Genomic DNA, 27,113 nt, shown 5'->3' on the forward strand with positions numbered 1-27,113 from the left:
ACACCACAAACCTCATGTGATTTGAAGTTATTGTTGGCATGTTGTGAATGCATTTTCATATCCTGGAGTTACCTACATTTCTAGACTTATTTGACGTTTGCCGTTTATCTGTCCACAAGGTCCTGTCTGCAGCAACGATTGTTGCCAAGCACACCTCAGCTCTCTGTAACGCCTGCCGTCTAGCCTCTTCTAAAACCTCCAACCCTGTGGCTAGGAGGCAATTTGTCCAGTCAGCCAAAGAGGTGGCCAACACCACAGCCAACCTCGTCAAAACCATCAAGGTCAACTCCCCAACCGATCAAAACGTTGAGTGTAAATTTGTTACAGATTATTTTTTGTCTGTCTGTGGTTGGTCAAAGGAGATGGTGCAGATGTGTATGTATACTTCAACTACTTTCAATTACAAGACCAAAGTAGGCAGACGTGTTTTCATGCAACGTTTTCTCTTTACAGGCATTAGACGGTGATTTTTCGGAGGACAATAGAAATAGGTGCCGTGTTGCCACAGCTCCACTCCTTGAGGCTGTAGAAAACCTGTCAACCTTTGCTAACAACCCTGAGTTTGCAAGCATCCCAGCTCAGATCAGTAATGAGGTATCCATGCATTGTAATGATCCCTTGCAATGGACCATTCTTCATGATGTTGTTTTAATGATTATACATGCAAATGAGAAAACCAAATAGAAATGAAGGAATATCTCTTATGAAATTCTTTATTTGTTTAGTATTGTGTATTTAGTGAGGACTGTCTTCCTATGAGGCAGCTCTTAACAAAAGTAGAGAATTTAACCAGAGATTACGTTTTGTCTTTCTTTCTCTTTCGCTGTCAAAATAAGATCCAAGATGGATTTTGGTTTTCCATCTTAGCAGCACAGTGCGTGCATGGTGCTCTAAACGCTTTATGGCTGTAATCTGTTGGAGGGCAGTGTTTAACAGCACTTGCTCTCACTACAGCTGCTATAATCTTCAGCTTGTTAATCTAATTGTCAAGGGAGGTTTTGGCTCGTATCATAAAGACTAAAGGTGTTAGTCTCTACGTCTGTGTAAAGCTGCCTTTCTAATCTCATCCCTCCATTTGATTGCACGTTTGATCTCTCCAAGGTAGTCAGAGAATATTAACACCTCTGTCGGAGCAACATGGCTGGCTGCTGGCTGTTCAACCTGGGCTGTTGATTCACTCACACAAATCCTTTCATGTCTCCAGGGCTCGGTGGCACAGGAGCCTATAGTGCGCTCGGCCCGGTCCATGCTCGATAGCTCCACTTACCTCATAGAAACGGCCCGCTCGCTGGTCCTCAACCCCAAAGACCCCCCCACATGGTCCATTCTGGCAGGTCACTCCAGGACGGTTTCTGACTCCATTAAAAGTCTCATCACATCGATCAGGTTAGTAGAATCCTACTCGCCATCTGTTCCTGCACAATTATCCTGGATCAAGGATTTTAGAAATGAACTCGTAGCTGGAGAAAACACTCCGATTCTGAAGCCACAGGACGTGCTTTCTGATGTGCTTTTCAAGTTTGCAGTAAATTGCTATTCTCAATTTATAGTAACCATAATACCAACTGCTTTGCACTAGGTTAGGTAGCTGCAACAAATCTCCCTGTGTGGTGCTCCACCCATCCTGTTGACTTCATCTGGATGACTGGATGATAACCTATTTCAAAAAATGCATTTTACATCGTTACAGGATGAGAAATAATGGCACTTTTTCATTTAGAAGCGTTTTACATGTGAGTGTACGCTGGTTGCCTCTTAACCTCTTAGTGATGACTCCTGTCTGTCTCCACTCCTGGCAGGAAAAGGTTGATTACAGAATAAACAGAAGTGGGTTAATCAGTAAGCTTATGCTATCATGTAAGGAGGGAAGTAGATTTTTCTTTTGTGGGAGTACAGGTATTAATTTTTCAAACCTGAAAAAAAAAATGTATACAGTGTATCGCAAAAATGTTAGAATATGTTGTGATTTTTGTGTTTTGTTGCAGTGTAATCATAGATTTCATTGTATTTTATTTTGAGTTTTATTTAAAAGATAAACACAAATCAGTGCATAGTTTTAATTCAGTTCCTCTGATTCAGTAATAAGAGCACACATTTCTCTGCAGTTACCAGCAGAAATCACATTGGCAGATCTAGAGATTGAAATTGTTGCAAAAATTCCTGTCAGAAATGCTCAAATTCAGTCAGATTAGTTGAAGAGCATCTCTAAACTTTAATTTTCAACTCTTTATACAGAGTCTGAATTCCATTTCAGGCTTTGACTGTTCCTTTCTTGCACATAAGTATCTACTTATCAGCATCCTTGTCCTGGCTAAAGGGAAGCATCTCCACAGGATGATTCCCACATGTAATGTTGTACTGTTTGTCCAAAAAGATCAGCTTATATCACATGTTGGTTTTGCCCCCCGTCACAGCTTATCCCCCAAAAATTTCTATTCCAAGGACTTTTCTTCAAACACCAACTGTCTTTTCTCAGCTATTTATAAACGCCAGGATTGTGAGCCGCACAAATAATTGATGACAGACTATCCTATCTGAGCTTTAGATCTCTGCAGTTGCTCCACCATTACCATGGGGCTCTGGTTAATTGCTTTATAAGCTAACTTCTCCTCAGTTTCAACCCTGACCTATCTGATGTGTTCCTCTGTCTTTATGATGCTGTGTGTTCACTAGTGTTCTCTAGCAAATCACGAAAAATATGGATTTATGCTGAGTTTAAATGACACACGTTTAGACACTTTTTACTTGTTAGTAGATTTTTGAGTGTAACTGGTTTACTGGCTTTTATTTATGAATATCAGAACATGGAGGTTTAATATTAATGCATACCACACTTTAAAGTGTATTTGTGGAAAAATGAAAAGCATGTTCTGAACCAGTTTGGGTTGGTTTCATCATATGTAATCCTAACAACATGCATAGAATTTGTGGTTCTACTGTAACAATATGTCAAAAAGGTCCAAAAGGTATAAACACTTTTTTTTTTTTTGCAGCCAGCTTTTACTTTTTTACTTTGTCATTTTTTTATCAAAGGCATATAAATCTTTTGCATATATATTTCCATATTCCTGGTGACAGGGACAAGGCTCCAGGGCAGAGGGAGTGTGATTACTCCATTGATAACATCAATAAATGTATCCGAGATATTGAGCAAGCCTCCCTGGCTGCAGTTGGGCAGACACTGCCCTGCAGAGATGATATCTCCATGGAGGTGAGTGCACATATCCCATCAGCTGTGCCCTGTTTAAAAGAAATAACTGGGGATCTGTTAGCTTTTCTGTTGTAGCTTCAGCTGTAATTATCTGCTGGTGTGACTCAACAGGCACTCCAGGAGCAGCTGACATCCTCTGTGCAGGAGATCGGTCATCTGATTGATCCTGTCTCCACAGCAGCCCGAGGCGAAGCCGCCCAACTGGGACACAAGGTGCTCTTGTCTGACCGTGTAGCTCTTCATCCCCTTTGGATTCAGAACAAAAGCCCATTATAGCCGCTTTTTTTCTTTCTTCTATTTTTGTTCTTCAATCCTTTTCTTTTCTCACATATCTCTTAAACACATTCTTGCAGGTGTCTCAGCTGGCTGGTTACTTTGATCCACTCATTGTGGCATCAGTGGGCTTAGTCTCGAAACTGCAAGACCACCAACAGCAGATGACCATCCTGGATCAAACCAAAACGCTGTCCGAGTCTGCCCTTCAGATGCTCTATGCTGCCAAAGAAGGCGGAGGAAACCCAAAGGTGCACAGTTGCTTCTAATACTCTTTTACTGTAAATGATGTGCATTTCAGATGAAGACTGTATAGTTAATGAAATTCCAATTAGATAATTTAAGATTCATTTTACTTAAAATATTTCGATGCACTGCATTTAATAATTAGATATAGTGCGGCCTTGCATTTTAAATATTCTGTAGTAAGACACCAGCCAGAGTACAACACAGAATAGTTAGTTTGGAACAACTAAGACAAGCAATCCTGATCAGTCTTTCCCTCCCCAGGCATCCCACACTCATGATGCCATCTCTGAGGCTGCACAGCTGATGAAGGAGGCCGTGGACGACATCATGGTGACTTTGAACGAGGCAGCAAGCGAGGTTGGCATGGTCGGGGGCATGGTGGAGTCCATTGCTGAGTCCATTGGCAGGGTGAGTAAGGGCGTCTTTTGTTCCAACTGTGCACTTCTATTTCATTTGTCTACTTGAAGTGGGCCAAGTCGCTGTCTTTATTCAGTCCCTAAAATTTGGCTTTTGTACTATGAAGATCTTGACAAAATATAGCCTAAATAAAGTTATTGACAGCCAGGCTTAGGTTGCCCATTTGATTAATCTCAACTATATTTACAGGCACATCTCAATAAATTAGAGTATCATTGAAATTTATTTATTTATTTTTTTTTATTTCATTGGATTCAAATTCAGTGGAAGATGCTTTATACATAAAGTGATTTGAAAAAGTCTATTTCTGTTCATTTTGATGAATGTGGTTTACAGCTTATAAAAACCCAAATTTATGTTTCTCAGAGAATTAAAATATTACATAATACCAATTTGTAAAAGTGTATTTTAATACAGCTATGTTGTTTTATGATCATGTCATGACCTGGACACTTGGCAGTTTTCCAGCACATTGTTAATATCCACCTTCCTTAGCAATGACCATTTGTGTCTTCCCATCCTTGTGGAAGGTGTCAGTGACTGAGGACGTTGTCCATGTGTATTAATGGAAAGTTGAGTGGAAGGTAAAGCTGTGCTGGAAAATGACACACAAGCAACAGAGATAAATGAAGCAGAGTGTAGTCAATGTTTGGGGGTAATTCATAAGGCATGAATTGGAATCAGAGCTTTAGGTCAATTAGAATTTAATGAAATGCATTTCATTCAGAAATCCTGGAGTCTGGAGGAGAATAGACATGCAGAGAATCCAAGATGCTCGAGGTCCAGTGTGATGTTTCAACAGTCAGTTTCTAATTTGTCAGAATGATGACTGACGTTTACCCCGGATAAATAATTTCGTGGGAAGTGTTCTGAGGTGGTGGTCTTTGTTAGCAATTATCATTACGATCCAGATTTGAATCCCCTGGTGATGTGAGCTAACATTCATCCTGCAGGGACGTCAACATGTTGACAATGGGGTTAATAATTGATAATGATCCGCACGTCCGCATAGGCCTGGATCAGATATTTACCTCTTGATTTGTTTTCTTGTAAAAGCTGTATTTAATAAGAAACTGTAAAATGACTGCTGTCTGTGATCTTATCTTTCAGCTGCATTTTATTTATTTATAAACAATCTGAAACGTTTGCTGCTTTCCACTTTTCAGAGGGAGACTTGCATAGTTAACAAACTATTTATTAATGACATTTCCAGCGGTGCACGTGACATTCTCCTGAAATGTTTTCCAAATAATAAAATATTTAAACAGCCCATCTTGCCAGCCCACCCTTCAAGTTCTCACATATGTAAGAGTTCCTGGAATGAAAATAAGCAGGATATCTAAATGGATTCTTGATCCTAACAGCTTGATGAAGGAACTCCTCCTGAACCCGAGGGATCGTTTGTGGACTACCAGACGACCATGGTGAAGTTCTCCAAGGCCATCGCCATCACGGCACAAGAAATGGTGATTGCAATACAAAAGCATTTAACTGTGTAGAGCTACAGTCAATAGACATTGGAATCAGCTTTATTCGGCAAGATTGTGCACAGAAACAAAGACTTTTACTTCAGTTAGTGTTTGCTCACGGTGTCTGAGAAAACATTATTATGTTTATGGTGAAAATATGTTTAATCCTGCTTTAACCAGATGACCAAGTCTGTGACCTGTCCTGAGGAGCTCGGTGGCCTTGCCTCTCAGGTGACTGTGGACTATGCGCAGCTCGGACACCAAGGGCGCCTCGCTGCTGCTACTGCAGAGCCAGAGGAGGTGAGCTCCCCGCTACCGTCTTTAAAAGGATACGTGAGGAAATATTACATACTTTAGTCTTTTTATGTGGCTGTGACACTGAAATGTCTGCATTTTTAATTAATTTTAATGGATTCCTCACACTCTGATCAGCGCAAGTGCTTTCTATTCTTAGATATCCTTCACAAACTTCACCAACAACAGGAGATCAAACAGAAGAAAAAAAAATGTCCCCTCAGCATTCATCCCCTCGCAGCACCCACTTGCTGCTCTCTTAAATCTTTTCTGATTTATCCTGAGGATGGCTGTGTGCAAATATACCACTAATTAGCACAGCAGCTCTTATCGTATCTTGTATATAACAAGCTGCTTGAAACCCTGTTGGTTGTCATAGTGACAGGCCGCTCTAAAAGCCTATAGTGATGCTTGTAATGAAGTACCACCCACCCATGAATTGCAGTCAGGAAATTAAAGGTGCAGTGCCAGCGTTTCCTCTTTGAAGGTGCTTGAAATGTTTCATTTCGCACCTCTCAGTAAGAGATCCTAGCTTGAAGGGTGATTGTTATTTTTCGAGCATGACTCAAAACAAGAAGACCAATGCTGTGTGAACACAAGCCGCTTTGTGCTTTCAGGTTGCTTTCCAGATTAAGACACGGGTGCAAGAACTGGGCCATGGATGTATCTATCTGGTCCAGAAGGCTGGAGCTCTGCAGCTCAGCCCCACTGACAGCTTCTCCAAGAGGGAACTCATTGAGTGTGCCCGGGCAGTCACAGAGAAGGTAAGCAGCAATAAGGTCAGAAACTGGTAAAGGAAGCCATTCCTTGTTCTTTTTTTTTTTCTTATGCTTTTGTTATAATTTCAAATTATATTTTCTAAAAGTCTGAGCATGTTAAATCCCCATCAATCTCTCATTTTTTCTATAAACAGTGAATTTTAAAGGTCTACACATCTTAAACTCAGTTGTTATGATATAAAAATAACTGACTTTGTGGAAAAATTTATAAACTTTTTCTAGCTATATTGTAACATGTTTCCTGTGAAATTTCTGTGAAAATTATTTTAAGAAAAAATATAAAAAAAATTCTTCTTAATGCAGTTCGGGTGTTCTTGGAAATCACATGCCATTTCATTCTTTATAATCAATGGTTATAAAACACAGGATTAACCTGGAATTGGCTTCATCAGTCCTGAAAATTTTATAAACATCTCTACTCCAACAAGCCTGAATCAAATGACTCGATTACCTCCTCAGCATGCCATCAAATTCTGCAGAGGCCTGGCCGATCACTTTAACCTGATATGTTTGAACTGGCATCCATGTAAAAGTTATTTCAAACTGGCTCTTGAAGACTGGAGTTGACCACCCCTGAACTAAACCCATAGTTCGCAGAGAGGTTACAATGACTCAAGAGGATGGTCATCTTCATGGCTAACGGTAGAGCAGACACAGCATATATGGAAGCTAAGGCCCTCTAAGCAAATGCCCCAGATTTAGTTTATGACCCCAGGTCATATACTGCATATCTTCACATCTTATCTCTGCTGTTCTTTTACTTGAGTTCATCACTTTGAAGGCCACTAGCATTCCGCAAATTCTTAAGAAAAAAGGATATCATGAAACCCATGAGCTTTAACTCAAAATCCTCAGGTGTTTGTAAGACAAGTAAAGAGGAAGGTAGATGTTATTTTTCAGCTTTACTATAAGTCAAAACAGATGTAAGGAAAAAGAAAAACAATTTTATCTGAAGAAAATTCAAAGCTAAAGTTTAGAATTAAAATCGCACAGAAAAATCTATGGGCTAACTAAAGCTTATGGACAAGAGATATTCTCACAGCTTGATATATTTGCAGAAACTTTGAGCAACAGCGTGAGCAAAACAAATATCTGGAAGGATGATAGACTCCTATGAAAATAGAGTAATGCTGAAACTGAATCTAAATATGGCTTCATCATTTGCTTTCTGAAATGATTTATCACTGTCTGATTTGTCATGTCACACCAACCTGTTTTTATAAGATTCCACTGTATGCTGTGTCTTCATGTGCAGATATGTAACACGATTGTTGAAAATTGACTTTTTTTTGTCAATCTAGTTGTTACCAATAAGAAGGTGTGTTTAATATATTGTGGCATATTTGACATGTTTGACATTGATTAAGCCTAAAAAGCTAATTAGCATTCATTATAACTACAGCTGTGGTGTTTAAAGACTGGTACAGCTGTTTTTGTTTGTTTTGTTTTGTTTTGTTTTTTTTATATATAGTAAGCTATATTGAAATCTAGGATTATGCAAATTGCTTTCTGCAGTAGTTGCCCGATAGCTATTCTTCTGAACCAGTAACAGTCATTTACTACAGTTTCAGTGCAGGTGAAGTCACAACACAAATTAAATGTCCTGAAGACTCTAATTCCTGAAACATGTATAAAAACAGACACTGAGGGGGTTTTCCTTCTTTGAATACATTTGCAATGGCTGTTTTTTTTTTTGTTTTTTTTTTTTGTCTTACAAGGAATTAATCATCATCCACCCATCCATTGGCTATACACGCTTATCTTTGTAGGGTCGCGGGGGAGATGGTGTCTATCTCCAGCAGTTATTTGGCAAGAGTTCGGGTACGCCCTGGATACATCACCAGTCTGGTTGTAGTATAGCAAGCATTTTAGTTGTTTGTTATGTTAGGCTGCGCCACCTGCTGGCATAAATTGGTAAATGCAATGTAAACCACAAACTAAGAAACATATTTTAAAGTCTATTCTCTGACTGAGCCAATAAAAGGACTTTAGAACTCATGGGCTCTATTTTTTTATTTTATAAAGATAAACACATTTATGAGGTTTTGTTGAGATATTAAATCTTTAATCTTGAAAATGTTCGCCAAGTGATAAAAGGCCGACTTTGTAATTGGCTTTATGTGTCACTGAAAGTTCAGGTCTGTCTAACTCCATCACTACGCACAGATTTCATGCCTGATTAGTTTCTAGCTGAAATAGCTATAACTTTGTGCTGAATCTCGATTGTTCCTCTTTAGGTCCAAAAACAGTAACTTAAGTTTTATTTCTATTCAGCTGGAGAACGTTGTGGCATACTTACATAGTAATCTGGTCTATGCATCTGCTGAGAGCTTGAATTGGTTCATTGTCAATTGGTGACATCGCAGTGTCACCAGTTTCCCAGGATGAAACCCATAGTTATGGTAATTAATCACTACTTGTTACAATCTAAGCTAGCAGGAGCATGTAAATATTAAATGAGAGGGGCCCCAGGATGGACCCCTGTAGCTCCAAAGAGGAACCTTGTGGAAATAGGCTGTGCTTTGTGAGACCAAGCATCTAGGCACCCTTGAATGAGAAATTCAAGTATTTCTCAAACATGCATGAAAGGATCAAAGCAACATTATAACACTCAAAAGAAAAGTCTCAAAAGTCTGTTTAACATGACATTCTCCCCCCAATCTCCTTAAATTTAAGGGTAGCTGAGAGGCCACATCCACTCCAGGAACCTCATCTTTACTAGGGCTGCTGGAATGTGATCTAGTTGTAGGTCTAGTTGTCTTTCCAACTCTAAATAAAACATTTCAGATGTTGTTTTTGTGTGCTGTTTCACGTGCTTCAGGTGTCCTTGGTGCTATCAGCACTTCAAGCAGGAAACAAAGGCACCCAGGCCTGCATCACAGCAGCCAGTGCTGTGTCAGGAATTATCGCTGACCTGGACACCACAATCATGTTCGCCTCAGCTGGAACTCTGAACCCGGAGAACGAAGAGTCATTTGCTGATCACAGGTGCCTCTGACCTCCACTCTAAACAGCCATTGAGAAACCGGGCTTGAATAAAGAAAAAAAAAAAGATGCTACGACTGTTGAGAGAGACACTCTGCTTTGTTTTATGTTGGTGGTGCTTCATTACGACAGATTGTCACACAATGTGTCGCGTCCCTCAGGGAAAGCATCCTGAAGACGGCCAAGACGCTGGTGGAGGACACCAAGCTGCTGGTGGCGGGAGCCGCGTCCACCCAGGAGAAGCTGGCTCAGGCTGCACACTCCTCAGCCAAGACCATCACTCAGCTTACCGAGGTTGTCAAACTGGGGGCGACCAGCATGGGATCCGATGACCCTGAGACACAGGTGATGAAAATCCACAGCACACTAATAAAGGTTTCTCCTTTTCATGTAAAAAAAAAACAACAAACACATCTGGTTTTCCATTATGGTTTCATGTAATAAAACTGTGCTCTTTTTTTTTTTTTTTTTTGCATTTTGCATCCTGTGTTAGATTCACTTTGACTCCCATTTCATCCTACGGTAGTGCCTCTTCTTTCCCCTGAGTGCATACCACTGTCTCTGCTTTCCACTAAGTCTGAAGTATCATGACTAGCTCGCAGCGATAAGTGCTAAATCCTCTCCCCAAAGCACAGCCGATAAGCCTACACTCTGACCATTGTGCTTTATTGATTCCACCTCTATCTCCTCAGGTGGTTCTTATAAATGCAGTGAGGGATGTGGCCAAGGCTTTGGCTGAGCTCATTGGTGCCACCAAATGTGCTGCTGGCAAAGCACCTGACGACCCGTCCATGTATCAGCTGAAGAGCGCGGCCAAGGTACGGAAACGGAGCTCTGAAACAGATGACTGTCACATCTCTTTAAGTGGTGGATTTATTTCACAGAAAGCCCTATTGCTGATAGCAGGAGACTGCAGAAATGTATTCCGCAAAAGCCCTCTTTATATTATTACCTGTAGATTGATGCATGCGGTAGCAGTACGCTGAGCTTTTTCTTTTTTTTTTTACAAGGAAGATGTGACAGCTCTTATCAGAGTCTCTGCTTTCTCTCTCATATCTGTGGGACTTGAGTTGTCACTGATATATTGTGTGTATGTGTTTGTCAACATGAACGAGAACGCCGGTGTGCCTTGCAGAAGCTCTTAACAGATGTGACTTGGAAGTGCAATGTGTATAAAGCAGAGCAGTCTTTGTGTACTTTAGAGATAAAAGGCCATATTTTTCTTCGTTTTAAAGAACTCCAGTTCTAATGCCATCCTGGGCAGTTGCCCATACTAAAAAGAATACCCACCGTCGCATCAACTACACTGTTAATTAGCAGTAAACAAAATAAAATACAAAGTTATGAATTTTATGGATGTCATACATAAACTTGTGTGACAAAAATAGTCAACGGAGGATTGAAGAGTCATTGGGTATCAATGAAAGTCATAAAGCTTTCTCTCTTTTTTTTTACCTTTTTGTTGGCTAGATGTGATCTCCTGTTAGGGGCAAGAATGGTCTCAACCACATAATTAATCCACAAAAATTGCTGGTGTCATACAGAGGGACATGTCCTTTCTATGGCAAAGAAAGGTCAGGAAGAAGCACAAGGGCCCAAACGGAAGATGTATTTTATATTTTGTTCCATTCTGATACCTGTATGTCAATATTGCCTTCTGCTTCTGACAAAGAACAAAATAATTTAAAGTCTCTGATTAGACTTTTGAATGCTGGTCCTAAGTAGTTCTGCAGCAGCTCCTGTATAAAGTATTACTTTTATTGCTGTATCTTAGTTTTAAATGCACATCTCGTACACATCATAGCTGCAGCCTTGGTTTTAGCTGTTGTTGGCACTTTTTAATTACCGTATGTATATTGTATTTATGTCTGCTCATCGCTTCTTAGAATGTACAAGGATTGGGTCACTGTAAACAAATTGCCCTTCAATGGTTCATACATTTTTCTGACTTCTAAACCCTGAAAATGTGCATCAATTTAAAAAAAATCCTCCCATGCAAGATTTTGGGGGTTTGCTTCAATGATGATTATGAACTCAAATACTGTTGGAAGTACACTTATAAATGAGCAACAATTTGCTGTCAAGCAGCCTGATGACTGATCCGAGAATGATTTCTCTAGCATGTCTGTTTGGGCCAATCTCTATAATTAAATATCCCTACAAAGTAATATAAAAATATATTTGCATATCAAACAGCAGTTATCTAAAGTTCAGGTTTTGTTAAGCTAACTGACACAATTTCCAGTTAAATGTATGTGCTTTATTATAAATCTTAAGACATGCCTAAGAGGGTCCCAGTTGCCTGAAAAATGCCCATGGACTATTGAACAACAAAGCTTGCTGAGCACTTACATAAGGGTCCAATCAATTAAGAGTCTTCTTGCAACAGAGCCTCAGGTGCTTCTAAACAGATCCAAACAAAGATCTGTTTTGAAAATATTCTTGAATGTCTGCTGTAAATGTATTTTTTTTTTCTAATTTAAGTAAGTGCCAAACAATCTAGCACACATAGCTTGTTGCAACAGGATTAGTTGAGTTTTCTCATCTAAATGGAATTAGGGCCACCCATGGATGTGTTCACGTTGACAGATTGGTTCAGTTCCTCCAACATATGGTGACCTCTGAACAGGATACCATCAAAGTCCTGGCGGCCGTGTTTTTCAAATTCCAGAGTCCAGAGTTTACTGCAGTTTACTGAGCACGGCGCAGGCAGAAATATGTGGCACGACAAGTCGGTTAATTAGTTTCTTTTTATATTAACAGGATTAAATTCTAGTCATTTTTAACAGCAAATAGGATTATTCACAGTGTGATCATCAGAGAAACGAACAGTTTAAATATTTTGTATAACGAAATTGTTGGACTCAGTGGAGGAAGTGCTCTGCCTTCTGGTTTAAGTTCAGGCCTCATTTTTTTTCCTCTCATCACTGACAGGTCATGGTGACCAACGTGACTTCTCTTCTAAAAACAGTGAAGGCAGTGGAGGATGAAGCCACTCGTGGCACAAGGGCACTGGAGGCCTCCATTGAGTTCATAAAGCAGGAGCTGACAGTAAGTGCATCTGACAGGCCAAGGCTCTTCTTTATGGTCTGTTGAGAGTTAAACATTGAGAAACAGCCTTTCTGCAAAGCTGGGTCAGGGATATCTGTGTCTATTATTCTGAACAACACAGGGAAGCTTTTTGTTCTTTTTTCCCCCCTTTATTATCAGTCCAGCTCTGTTCCTTCTCCTCTCTCAGCCCCTGCAGGTTTTCCCACAGCTCTTATCAGGGTCTTGGTAACGGACACAGCCAGAGTGAGAAATGAAGAGGTTCCAAGAGCTTGTTTTTATGTAATTTGCTTCTAATCCTTATCAGAGGACCTTTAGCCTCAAGGGAGTCTTACCGAGACTCCCTTAAGTTCACATTATTACGCTGCCTACATTTTTCCACGCATTTTCCGGACGATATACCTGTGTAAACTGTGTTTGCTTTCTCTCTGAGCACGTACCCTATCGCAGTATTGTGATTCTCTTCTTCATTGCAGGTGTTCCAGTCCAAGGACGTCCCGGACAAGTCCGCATCACCCGAGGAGTTCATCCGCAACACAAAGGGCATCACTGTAGCCACAGCCAAGGCCGTGGCCGCAGGCAACTCTGCTCAGCAGGAGGACGTGATCGCGACCGCCAACCTGTGCCGCAAAGCCATCTCCGATATGCTGACTACCTGCAAGGTGCTAATCCACTCCACCCTGCCAAAACAGGCCTCACACAGACAGCACCAGGCTGGCAGGGAACACGCGAACCCGAGCCTGCTGAGAGCAGATATTATCGAGTCGAGTTTATTTTCTGGATGCTGCTGCGGGAAGTGACTCGGTCGGTGTTCAAAGTCAGACTAGAAAGCAGGATATACTCGTCACCCGCTGAGCAGTTTTAAGAACACAGAAATGGATGATGGGTGATTGAGCAGCGCGGGCTGCGTTTTTCCACGTTTAAACATCAGCAAGAAATTGTTGTGGCGGTTGAATTTTAAGTAGACTCAACCTTCAATTGAATCAAAATTTTGGACTGATTTCAAGAGCTTCACTTTTTGTAAAGCTTGACCCAACAACACAGATTTTAAGTGATTTTGAACTGCAAGAGGTCATAGACAAAATAATAATGAAGTTAGGATTTCAGACTGTATTCAGCATCTTATATAAGCACGTTGAGACTTACTACATCAGTCTCCATGTTCAACCCAACAGAGTGTATGTTCTCACCATACCTCTGTTGAGCAGATGTACAAAGATGTTTGCAAGTAATAATGTTTGCGAATGCAGGAGATGGTATACACGCGTTTAGTCAGCACGCCACAACAGAAATCAAATAACCATGGTTTTATTTTAGTCAAATTCCAAGAATTGCGATTGTGGTTCTTTTTTTATTACTCTGTACTAGATATAACAATGATAAAATCTGATACTGTTTTCTTTTACTTTAGGATTTGTTTTTTTCTTTTTTATTAATGAAAGCCATCTTTGCTTTGCCATGGATATCAACCTTTCAATTAGATAAGTCAGACATATAACTTTTTCTCTTTTAGAACTGATGTATATTTATGCACAAAGCAGAAATGAAATTATTCAAAGGTAAACTTCAAAACAAACATAAAAAAATGTAAGGAAACCCAAAATGGTTTATTGAAATCATATGGGGACGATGCCATTCTTTCCACAATCAGTGGGTTGCCAATTTGTGCTTTCTCTGGCTTCTGATGCTTTAGGTTCCAACCTATTTTATGCATTTAGGTCCTTAAGTAGTGACATTAAATGTAATTTTCAGCCTTTACTTACTTTACAGCAAGCTGCACATCATCCTGAGGTGGGCGAGGACTTGAGAGGAAAAGCCTTACAGTACGGCACCGAGTGCACCACCGAATACATCAACCTTCTGGAACAAGTACTGCAGGTGTGTGTACACTTATATAAACCATTTTTATTGAAAAGGAAATATTTTGGGAAATATTCTCTTCTATGTAGGTCATGGCTTGTGCCATTTATTTTTCAGAACAAGAACAGTGGTTTTTTTTTGTTTGTTTTTTTTGTTTTTTAAATGAGAGTTAAAATATAAGGTTGTAGAAATTACATCAACTTACTTTTAGATGAAATCTTTTATTGCAACATTAATCAGGTCTGGTGTACAAGATTAATTCTTTAAAACTTTGAAAAAAAACCTTTCTCAGTGATTTACACTTAGCCTCTTACTTTAGCACAGCTATTCATTTGTAATTAGGTCTCAAAACAGACTAAGATATTTTGGTATCAAGATTAAGAAAAAGGCATTTTTGTAACCATACACTTTAATATCTGTTTGTAACCACATTTATCATTACAAACTTTCTGAAAGACAAAACATATAATCTTTCCAGTATTATATCTTTCCTGTTGGACTGGTCGTTACATGCCAGCTTGTGTGCCAGTTCCAGTTCATGTACATTACCTGGGTAATATATAGAATGCATTGTAATTAAGAGCATACAATTAAATAAAATGTTTTGCTCAGCCAAACTTCAAAAACCCAAATCAAAATGTTTGAATTATTTCTTTTATGAACCTAAAAAGTTTAGTTGACATGAACAGGTTTTTTTTTTTTTGGTTTTTTTTCTTTTGTTTTTTTTGTAATCCCTGTCATAATCTGGGAGCATAACTCCAGCCGACCTCTCGTTCTCGTGTTTATGCACTTTACAAGGATGTGCTCTTGTGTTTTCAGGTCTTGCAGAGACCGATGCCAGAGCAGAAGCAGCAGCTGGCCATGCATTCAAAGCATGTGGCAGCCTGTGTGACGGAGCTTGTCCAGACAGCCGAGGCCATGAAAGGTGACATCCACAAACACACACATACGTATGCACCCACTCACTTTGCTGATCAAACACTCTGAGTCACTGAGTGTAGCTCAGTGCCATTTAGTCACTAATGCCCCCATTCTGCCTGATGCATCATTTATTGGAGGATGCAGCAGAAGCATTCAAGGGTTTAAGGAACCTATGAAAATTATTATGTTTGCTAATAACGGCAACAAGCCTCCATGCAGTCCAGAGTACTCAGTATATATTTTATATTTTTATGACATCAGTAGAAACAGAGATGAGAATTACAAGCAGACCGTTCTCAACACATTTAGAGAGCACAAGAGTTTTCTAATAATCTGTGTCTGAGCCTGGATGCTTTGTCATCAACAAAAAAATTCCAGGGCTGCCACTTTTATAGACACCCTCGTAAATATGCTAAAGGTCTTAGAGTAAGTTAATCTTTTATTGCAGTAGTATAGACCCGTAAAAAATCCATGATATGTATCTCAATAAAATTCATGTTAAGAAATAGTTTTTTTACCCCCAAAAAAGTGTCACAGCTACTATTATCCCTGCTGTGAAAATATTGTACAACCCTCTGACTCCAAGAAAGCTGAACTAAAGGTGAAAGTGTTCTATTTTTATAGCGTGTGATTCAGTAGTATATATATATATATATATATTTATTTTTTGTTTTTTTTGTTTTACGTATTTATGCTTTGGCACATTTTTAACAGGGGTGCCAATGAGTGTGTCTTGGTGCTGTACCTGTCATAAATTTTAATTTCATTACTACTATGACACATTATTTTGGAGTAGAGGGAAACCGATTGAGCTGGATTTGTAGACAACATTAAGCAAGCCAGGGTACCGGTAGGAGCCAACGCAGTTCGACGAAATGTAAAAATCCCCGACAGGATTGCGAAGATGTCGAAGATTAGTGGAAGGAGCCCTAATCCTCCTGCTCATGAGCAACACTGTTGCACTAGTGAGTCAAGCCACCAAACCTGTCAGCATCTCTAATACAGATGGCTCCCCAAAACTCAGTTCAGAATTTTGAAATTGTAGCTCAGTGTAATCGCCATTCAAATTTCTTCAAATGAAGCTGTGTAGGATGGTTACAGCAGTGTCTCTGCATGCCGCAGTACTGCATCTGACAGGGCTAATAGATTGTGTTTGGGTGAGAATTAGATTTCAGAGAACAGCCTGACACACAGTGGGGCTATCCACTTCACCTCTCTAATGTCCCATGTGGTCTCTCTCTTTTTTTTCTCTCCATCCCCCTCCTCCCTTGCTGCTTTAGATGGAGGTAAGTGGTATACGGCGTGTTTTGTTCACCCAGATCAACTTTCATCAGGGTCAGTGGGGGGCCGAAGAGGGGTCGGCTCAGGGGTTTGGTGGGGGGCGGGGGGGATAACAGATTTCCCCAGTGATAGACATAATCTATAAACATCATCCCCATCTGCTTCACCAGGCTGTCCTTGAGCAGCTCAGTCTTATGGGCATTTAAAAGCCTTTAAAAAGACAATGATCCATCAGATGTGTATTCCATCTAGCTTACGTTTATCTCAGTTTGCTTTGAGGCATTATTGTGATAATGGAAACATTTGAGCGTCTTTAGGACGATGAAAGGATGGCATAATTGCACTGGTAAATGAAATGGAAATGCACCGCTGTTGCTTCTGTTTACCTTCGGTGCAAAACAGGAAGGAAACGGCGTCGGTAATCCAATGTCTGCTATCGATCTCCTCCAGGATCAGACTGCATGGACCCCGAGGACCCCACCATCATCGCTGAGACCGAGCTCCTCGGTGCAGCAGCCTCCATTGAAGCCGCAGCCAAGAAACTGGAGCAGCTCAAGCCCAGGGCCAAGCCCAAGGTAACAAGTGCCCCACTCAACCTTTTTTCTTCCCACCCACTCAAACCCAAACACAGCTTTCTGCGATTAATCAGCCGGGGAGTCGATGTGGGACGTAGGTAGGAAGAAGGTGACGCCGACTTTGAAGAGGAGTCCTCTTTTTTTTCTGTAACTGATCTGCCGACATGAAATCATGAAAGGAGAGAAAGAGACTATGTTGCGTTCACACAGCATGTTGACTCAGAGAGCTTGTCCAGTGAGCTAACTTATAAAACTTTCTTCAAAGCTCCTCTTGAACATTATTTTGAACTGCATTGCCAGGAGATGTAATTACACAGCTGGGCTGTCAGGCTTATGTTGGATTGAGCTCAAATGTGCACTGAACTGCTGTGACCCTTTGTGAAAGAGAAGTTCTCTGTCCTATTGAACTTATTTCCTTTTGTTTCGTAGCTCTGTTTTTCTTCTCTAATCTACTACTGCTTCACCCCCGTGCTCGCTCTCCAGATCAAAACCAAAATGTGTAGCATAATGTACAGGCAACATATGTGGTAATTAATACTACATGTCCTATAAGCCTACTTTTATGTTTTTGTTCTCTTTGTAAGTAGGTGTTGTCTTTGTGGCGTGCTCTGCATGGTTGTAGTATTTGTTTATCTGTCTCTGGACATTTGTGGTCTTGTGACTCCAAAGCTTTCTCCCTTTTTTTATTGTTCTTCCTGTAAATGTGATCATCAGTCCAGTCTTCATCTGTGTGACTTTAATGTACATAGATTTAGGTTGTCCTGTTTTTGAATGAAGACCGTGTAAAGTCCTGTCTCACACTATAGATACTATAAATCCATGGCAGCAGCAGGGCTTTTGTTTTTATGGAAAGAGATTAATCAAGGAAAGGATTTTCATCTTTTACATGTCAGTAACTCCCTCTAGTGGGCATATTAAAGACAACAGAAAAATGAAACCTTAAACAACTAAACATACTTTAATTTCCTTATTAACACAGATAAAATATTATTTAGTCAGGTATAGGACGAAGCTAAGACAAAATAATTCCTGGGAATGCAATGTAAAAACGATACAGAAGAAAAATGATTTTCAGTGCCTTGCAATAGTATTTGCCTGATTTGAACATTTTCAAAATTTATGTCATAGTGTCAAGTGCAAACTTCAATTCATTTTACTGGGATTTTATGTGATAAATCAGCGTACAGTTTTGTATAGCTAGATGCAAAATGTTACATCATTTTCAAAAATTGTTTACAAAATATTTTGTAGGACTGCATTTCAGTGTGGTTACAGCAGCAATGTTCAAACATGTTTTTGTTTTTTTCCAGACTAGGAAGTATGGACAGATATTTTTGACCATTAGTTGATTAGATGTAGCACCTCTATGAACATCACTATTCCAGGTTACCAATTGAAGATTTGTAACCTGTGGGCCGGCATAGCACATGAAAATATTGTGATCATAACCATCCCACTGGTTCTATATTTGGCTTTGCTATCCTGCTGGAAGGCGAAGGTGAGTAATTTTGGAACCTCAAACAGTTTCATCAATCTTCCCATCAGCTTTGGCCAGCTTTTCTATCTGTGCCGATCAAAAGCATTCCCATGACATTCTGTCACGACTGTATATCACTTTTAGGTGTATTGTCTTCAAGGCGACATGCTGTGTTAGTTTTGCTCTACAAATGGAGTTTCATGTAGGTCAGAAAAAGGTTACTTTAATCTTATTTGACTTGAGAATATCAACTGTGTCCGCTGCGTGGCTTTAGTTTGGAGTGGTTCCAGACTCTTCCTTTTTTCCGATGTCAGATGTGAGATGTTCAAAGCTTGAGAGATTTTTTGCTGCCTACTTCTGCTTTAAACTTCTCCAGAACTTTATCTCTAAGCTGGTGTGTTCTTTGGTCATAAAGGTGGTGTGCTCACTGCTCCCTAATATATATATTTTTTATTTTACACACGTCAACTCTGTCTGCTAGTTGGAGGACTCCTTGACGTCATTGGTTTTATTGGATCTCATTTATATTAGAGTAAAGAGGGCTGAATAAATATCCATGCCACACTTTCTATATTTTAATTTCTAAGAAAATTATAAAAATTTCGTTCCATTTCAGCTATGTTGTGTGAGTCAGTCATATAAAATCCCAATACGTTGAATTGTAAGGATGAGAATGCAAACCTCTGCAAGGCTCACTGTACACTGTGATTCACAAACTGTAGAGCTCTGTTAACTGTTATTTTTGGAATGACGCTAATGCTATCACAGAGAGAGAGAAAACCAGCACAAATACTGTTATTTATCATAGCTTAACGCAGTTCCAAACAGATGTTTAGGCCTTATTTATGTTCCCAACAACTGCCTGAATTATTCCTCTTCCGTTTTACTCCCCTCTGCTCTTTTCTCCCTCATACTTTCCGCCCTTTAAGAGCAGACGGCTCTCCTGCTCCCAGCATGCTTCCTCTCTCCCTCCCCCCTTCCAACTCCCTAAGCCATTGTAGGCCTGGAAGCCTTCTCTGCAGGGCTCTGTCTGATATGTTTGATATATTAGGTTGTTATTCAGTCCAACTATATATCAAACATATTCCTACAGTGTCCCGCCCTGTCTCCAGCCACGTGTGCCTTATGTGTTTATGGAGGTCTGTGGTCAATCACATCTTGTTGACTGAGGATGCAGAGAGGGCCATTTGTTGAATGTCCCCGAACTGAACCTCCATGATTTTTCATACTGTTCTTCAGTTCATTTGGCGGAAATGACAGTTTGTGTTTATGTTCTGCTTCGTTGCTCAAAATGTGTTATATCTAGATTTGTTTTATGTGAAGGATAAAATTGACCCTCAATACACTTCATAGAAAAAAGCTGTCACTTGAGGCTGTGTTATTTGTGGCTCGCAGTATTTTACAGATATGAGGATAGATGTGTTATTTTATTTTAATTTTTTTTTTACCTTGGTTTTCATCCATTCATTGCGGATTGGGATTTGTAACTTTTTGGGGGGATTTTTTTTTCCTCCAGCAGGCTGATGAGACACTGGATTTTGAGGACCAGATCTTAGAAGCTGCAAAGTCTATCGCTGCAGCAACCAGTGCTCTTGTAAAATCTGCATCTGCAGCTCAAAGAGAACTGGTGCAACAAGGCAAGGTCAGAAAATAATTCCTTCCATACTTTTGATTGTGATGTGGGCATAGTACACGTACACTATACACCCAGCATATAAAAAAAAATGGGTTAAAAACGGCTCTGACTGTTGAATATCCAACAGTCAGACTACCAAAAAGTATGTTGGAAAAAAATCAGTCTTAACTAGATTACATAATTAGTAGCTATTTGGGTTAAACTGTTTTTTCTTTTGTTTGTTTGTTTGTTTTTAGCCTCATATTGCCTTAAAATGCTAAATGATAAATGGACTTTATGCTACAGACACATTCACCAATTTGCACTCACAAACATGCACACACTGAGTGGGAGGCCACCTTGCACAGAGGCACATTGACATGTGATAGGAGGAAACTGGAATCAAACAACCTTTTGATTGCAAGTCTCCTACTCTACCAGAGAGCCATAGCAGTGATATAATGGCTCATAAGACTTTATTGACAATTTAGTCAAAGCTTATGCTCATTTGTAAGGTATTATACTTCCTGTCCTTATTAACTTTATGACCAATTTTCTGGAATTTCGGGTGAATGTTGAAATTAGGTTGCATAAGCTTTTGGTAACTGATTATTAGGTAAAAGGTTCTTGTTTACTTAAGTGAAAAACTCATTTACTAAATTCATCACATTAACCACCTAACCACTTCTATTTTCATCCTGTACCTAAGCATTTGGCTTACAGAAATAGCCAAGCGGTTTTATAGAGTAATATAGCTCCGCATAAGGTATTGCCTGTCTGTATTGACTTCATGAATAATTATTTTGTCAAAATGTGAATGTTGAGCTTAAGCTTGCTTTAGCCTTGCAGTGGCTGCTTAGCAATTAAATGGCCCAATATTATCTTAAGTGAACAAACTCATTCTCTGGTGATGATTGAAGTCATTAACTCTGCTCACTGATATGAGCATTATTACAAACATCATTTCATCACCTGACTATTTCTTATTTCATCCTCTGCAAGAGGTCTAGTGAAACCAGATGATATTGACAAAACAGTTCAAAACACATAAACCCAGCGAAGGTAAAGAAATAACCACCGGTTTTGTATGTGTAAGATGCTTTTTTTTTTTTTTTTCGTTCCTCAGGTGGGATCCAATCTAGCTAATGCAGTAGATGACGGCCAGTGGTCGCAGGGTCTCATATCAGCTGTAAGTTACTTTAATATGTTACTATATGAACTTTGTATTACTAAACGTCGCACCCAGCCAAGAATAAGTGTGAATTTGTTCGTTGCTGTAGGCCCGTATGGTAGCAGCAGCCACCAGTAACCTGTGTGAGGCGGCGAACGCTTCAGTGCAGGGCCACGCCAGCGAAGAGAAGCTCATCTGTTCTGCCAAGCAGGTCGCAGCCTCCACGGCTCAGCTGCTGGTGGCTTGCAAGGTGAAGGCGGACCACGACTCTGAGGCCATGAGAAGATTACAGGTAACACCGAATCACATTAGTTCAGCTATGAAAAGATGCGTTAACTCATACGTGCGCTCACTTTCCTCCCCCCCCCGCCCCCCCAACACCTTTCTTTAGGCTGCTGGCAACGCAGTGAAGCGGGCTTCGGACAACCTGGTGAAAGCAGCTCAAAAAGCAGCATTTGACAAGACGGAGGACGACAGCGTGGTAGTGAAGACCAAATTTGTTGGAGGCATTGCTCAGGTGAGAGAAAAATCTATGAGTGAATCTTGTGAAGTCTTGGATATAAATCCTCCCGACTGCGTGATATGCCCTTTTCCGCTAAATGTTACTGAGCGATTGCGTTTCTTTGCCCGTATATCAAAATGCCACAGTTGTTTTTCTGAAATTGTGATGAGCTCCTACAGATAAAAAAAAAAAAACAAAACATCAGATCCCTTTCAAAGCTGTTTACCAGGACATTAACAGCTCCAAAATATCACACCTCGGATAACTTTGAACCGCTTCACTGCTGGAACAAAGAATATTCATCTTGGCAAAAGCAAACAAAGATCAACAATATCCAATGAGTGTTTTTCTGTCGTCGTTGCTTCTTTTTTGATCCTGATTGGGTTCCCGTGTCAGTGAGATATTCACGACGACTGAGCTTATGCCCGTCACTTTCCATTTTGCCTGTCATTGTCACACTGATGGGATTGTGGGATCCCACTGCTATTGTGACCAGCTTAGACTGTGATTGACATTTAACAAGGAAGGTAAATAACTAAACAATTCTATTTTCTCTTTTTTATTACTACCATCAGTAATTATTTATTAAGTAACTTCTGGTGAACTGACAGTAGACACATATTGTGATTCGTCTTTCAAGTGTGGTATTGATTCTCCAATACAGGGCACTGGCATTAGCAATTTAAATGTGATAAAGTTCGGCTCATATATAGCTTTGCTGCCTATTCACAACAAAATGTCAAATCAAGGCACTTTTTAAGATAAACTTGTTCAATTCGTCTTCATTTAACAAAAATTCAGATCAGGCAAAACTAACATCAATGTAATACCAGTCAGCCATAAAGTCAGATTCAGGTCTAATTATGTACCATCCCTTTACATCCCAATCACAGTGCAGTCAGCGTAGGCTGATCACTTGTAGCAGCAACTTAATAAAAGATTTAAGGGGTCTACACGACTGGAGCCTGGCAAGAGCATGCCCATCTGTGAGCAGAGGAATTAAAAATGTCTTTGGAAATGCGTGGTCTCCGTCAGCCTGTTGCTGTTGTTCGCAGATCATTGCAGCTCAGGAGGAGATGTTAAGGAAGGAGCGCGAGCTGGAGGAGGCTCGGAAGAAGCTGGCCCAGATCCGACAGCAGCAATACAAATTCCTGCCGAGTGAACTGAGGGAGGATGAGGGCTGACTAAAAGGCAGCAGGCGAGGAGGCTGATGTGCAGATGACGGCATCTCCTGAACGGGAGGCGACGGCGGACGTATTGTCGCCCGCTTGGCTCCGACATCACCGAAGACTATATTCAGCACTTGAAACAGGCCTATTTGTTGACAAAAGCAAGTGCCTGTGCTTTGTAGTGTACTTGTGCGAGTGTAAGTGTGCGTGATGTGTTTGTCAGTGAATGGCTTCAACATTCAGACTTTAATATAAAGAAAGTTGTTATTGTGAGCAAACAAGAGACAAATCGATTGAGTTATGTTCGGTGTAGGTATTAGTGCATCACGAGCATTACTGGCTGTTACAGGCATGAATCGGACGCTTATTCTCTCAGTAATCACAGAACATTCTTTAACTGTGTAGAGCAAATATGGCTGAACAAACGTTCAAAAACGAAGGTCTGTAGCTTATGGTTTATCTGGAAAATCCGTCAAAGGATGATTAGAGAGCAGCAAAGGCAATGCCTCTTCAAACTGTGGGCTTGCATGCACCATTACTCTTAACACATATCGATAAAGCTACTAACCAATAGAGTATTATTGTTCAAAAAGGCCCTTGTATCATACTAACCATGTTAATTGTGGGGACTGTAGCTAAAGCAACAGATTTATTCCTGAATATTAAGCTAATCTGTTCTTTTTGACGCCAAACACAGATTGGTTTGGAGTGATGTAGATGAAGTGAAGGGACAAAATAACAAAAATGCGTTGATCCCTACTGTCAATCACTTTTACGGAAAATACCTATGAAAACGAAAGAAAGTAGTTTTGTTTAGATATTCAGATCTAAATGTGACCAAATATGTCTTGCTGCTTGTACAATATTGCACTCAAAGGATCCCACTGATTTTTCACCTAAAATGCAGATAACCCTGTAAAGTTATACACGGTATTATTACATTGTTCTCACATGTTTTTTTCATTGCTTTCACGGTTTAAAATTTCAACCACTTACACAAGCCAGATTACGTTCACGTGTCACTTGTACTCAAACAGGGTTCCTTCGCGGTCTTCAAAAGTTCAGAATGGTTTTGAATTGAATCAATATTTTACAGATCTAAACAAATGTGGAAGAAAATAAAAATAGACTGCTTTTACATAGTTACCATGATGACAGCTATGTCTTCACCATATTCAATGTTGAGTTGTAAAAAATAAATAAAATAAATAGGTATGTTAGGTGTAGATATGTCATGGATATTACTCAGGTGATGTAATAATAAGGATGAACCTTGAGATTTTTTTAGACTATAAATTTATTAGGGAAACAGAAATGAAATTCCTCGTTGAGACTTCTTTACTGTAAATATTATTTACAATTTTTGTCCAAAGTTTACGTATACACATCAGCCATAAATGTCATAGTAATTTTGTTTATTTATTTGAGCTTTTCGTTTGTTTTTTTCATGGTGAACTAGAGAGAAACTGAAGAGAAACCAAACAGCAGCACTGATTTTAAAATCAACAAAGGGTTGCAGAAGTTTGAATTGTGTGGTCAAGATTCTAATTACAGGTTCAATAAGGCCCTGGCTTACTTGTGGTTGGTCATTTTTTAACTTCTATCAGAATTGGTTGAGTTCACTTAGGTTTTGTTGGTTTATTGGCTTTTAAACATTTCTAATAAATTTTCAGTACGGTTGGGTTCTTTAATGCTTTGTTGAGACCCAAATCAGTTGTGTTGTGTGCTGGGATCCCTGCCCTTTGTCCAAGTTGATTTGAGTTCAAGTTTAGAGTTGACATTAATATGACATTTATGCTGGTAATGAGTGGATGTATGATGCTTCTGGCAGATTTAGATATTTTATTTTCTACCAAAGCATTTGTTTATGATGGGAAGTGAAACAGGCTTCTGCCAAAAGATAGCAAAACAGTTTTAAATTATATTAATCTGTTTCTATTTAGAATTTATTTAAAAATGTATGTCAAAAATGATTTTAAAAAAATCCTTATTGCTAGTGCAGCAATCAAATTGTTCTTATAATTGCTGATGAGCTTTTTCCACTGGTATTTTTGATGATGTGTCTTTAGAGATTAACTCCGATTCTCTGAGATTGGAAGGCCTCCTTGCCATCACCCTAATTGTTAGCTCTTCCACAGACTCTGGCATTGTCTCTCCGAAACATTAAAACTTCTTCCATTCAGAAGAAATAATTTTGGCCAAAATAAAAAGAAGAAATCCCTTTCAACCAAAATCTTGGATCTTAACTTTGTAACTTAAACATGCCCTGAAGATTGACCCAGATATCTAGAAATTAATGTTAAAAAATAAGTATTGAACTAAAATTGTTAGAAACAAATGTTTAGGAACCCTGACCTAAGCACACTTTATTATTTCCCCGTTACTGTCCAGTGTTTATAAAATTGCTTCTATACTAACTTTATGTCTACAAACTGCACAGGCTATTCCAGCAAGGTAATATTGAGTTACTGCTGTTATTTGATGGAAAATAAGCTTCTTACAAGGATATTGGGCTTCCAGCTCAGGAACTGATATGAGCATAAATGTTTTCACATTTTTCACACTACAGACAGCAGTTCAAGGCTTCGATCACATAAAAATCTTTATTAGGAAACTGCTGTTGCATTTGAGGGACCTGATAAAATTCCTTTTTTTTTCTTTCTTCCAATAATGCGTTACACACATTTTAAAACTACTGCTGTTCATCTCCTCAGTCTGCCCATGCCCATGTCATGTCTGCATTGTGTACTAGTGCCTTATTTGAGTCTACGCTGCAAGCAGCTGAACATCAGGCTGGCTGGGAGCCTGAGCCTTTTCCTCTCTGGGTCAGAAACATTATGCCAGTCTATCAGCAAAATCTTTGCCATACTGGGGGTCTATACCTGCCGGCAGTGTTATAGTGCTGATGTTAAAGGGCATCTATGGATACCTTTAGGGTTTAGTTGCTAACACTAGATTGCATTCAGTGAGCATGTGGCTACATGTGTCTGAGGTAATGAAATGATTTAAATTCGTTCAGCCAAACACCACTAAAACGTTAAGCTGAATAACTTTCCTTGTTGCATTGTCTAAAACCACTATTAAAATGTTTTTTTTTTTGCTTTTTTGTTTTTTTTTTATCTGTTAATGTGAGACTAATCCTGAAATATACTGTCCAGCGGGTTTGTCTAAGTGTTACTGGAATAGAAAAAGAGTTGCCATCTCTGTTATAAATAGGTGTTGTGCTTTCTTTAACAGACTGCGTCGGTTGTATCATTTGATGCTGTATTTACAATATTTATCTGGTCACAGAAGTATTTTTTGTATTCACTAAAAATAAAAATAAAACCGTTTCAAGCAAATGGTGCAAATGTATTTTTTTTTTTTTTTTTTTTTTTACAAACAGATTAATTGATGTTTACATCAATTAATAAGTCTTGTGTGAATTTATCAAGTCAAGTCGTTGAAAATGTTTTTTCCAAGTCCGATGTGATTGTGTTTCACTCTTTAAGTGACCTGAACAGTGAACAGTGTTGTTTAAAGCCGTATATTTTGTTTTTGTATTCAAGACCTGCTTTAATTTTCTCTATGCGTTGTCTTTGGTCTTCAAGATGTTTAGTAAGGTTTTCTATCCAGCTTCTGAACTCTTCACAGAACAGTTGCATTTTACTGAGATTGAAGTACCTACAGGAAGTTATAAGTTGACTTCTGAAAGCATTTGGTTGCTCTGGATTTATTTTAAAGGAGTCAGACTAAAGGATTTTATTTAAAGGAGTCAGACTAAAGGATACTACGTGCGAGCCACATGTTTTGGATTCTGTATTTAAATGTATAATTT

General features: G+C 39.4%; 1 protein-coding gene across 1 annotated transcript in view; it reads left to right on the forward strand.

Annotated features, from left to right (window-relative positions):
* The window catches only part of tln2b (talin 2b), a 101,038-nt gene extending 74,370 nt beyond the window's left edge, over nt 1-26,668 (forward strand). Inside the window, exons 35-57 of the mRNA XM_015012634.2 lie at nt 120-305; nt 454-594; nt 1,205-1,386; nt 3,079-3,211; nt 3,323-3,424; nt 3,565-3,735; nt 3,995-4,141; nt 5,515-5,616; nt 5,800-5,919; nt 6,531-6,677; nt 9,514-9,680; nt 9,839-10,022; nt 10,370-10,495; nt 12,612-12,728; nt 13,202-13,387; nt 14,496-14,603; nt 15,405-15,510; nt 17,238-17,362; nt 20,356-20,481; nt 21,581-21,643; nt 21,735-21,917; nt 22,017-22,142; nt 23,183-26,668. Of these exons, the coding sequence (XP_014868120.2) occupies nt 120-305; nt 454-594; nt 1,205-1,386; nt 3,079-3,211; nt 3,323-3,424; nt 3,565-3,735; nt 3,995-4,141; nt 5,515-5,616; nt 5,800-5,919; nt 6,531-6,677; nt 9,514-9,680; nt 9,839-10,022; nt 10,370-10,495; nt 12,612-12,728; nt 13,202-13,387; nt 14,496-14,603; nt 15,405-15,510; nt 17,238-17,362; nt 20,356-20,481; nt 21,581-21,643; nt 21,735-21,917; nt 22,017-22,142; nt 23,183-23,311 (3,177 nt within the window). The 3' untranslated portion in view covers nt 23,312-26,668. The remainder of the gene's footprint in view (nt 1-119; nt 306-453; nt 595-1,204; nt 1,387-3,078; nt 3,212-3,322; nt 3,425-3,564; nt 3,736-3,994; nt 4,142-5,514; nt 5,617-5,799; nt 5,920-6,530; nt 6,678-9,513; nt 9,681-9,838; nt 10,023-10,369; nt 10,496-12,611; nt 12,729-13,201; nt 13,388-14,495; nt 14,604-15,404; nt 15,511-17,237; nt 17,363-20,355; nt 20,482-21,580; nt 21,644-21,734; nt 21,918-22,016; nt 22,143-23,182) is intronic.
* The last annotated feature ends 445 nt before the right edge of the window (nt 26,669-27,113 follow it).

This window comes from Poecilia mexicana, unplaced genomic scaffold, assembly GCF_051168715.1.
Source record: "Poecilia mexicana isolate PSO_F unplaced genomic scaffold, ASM5116871v1 scaffold_6, whole genome shotgun sequence".
Lineage (NCBI taxonomy): Eukaryota > Metazoa > Chordata > Actinopteri > Cyprinodontiformes > Poeciliidae > Poecilia > Poecilia mexicana.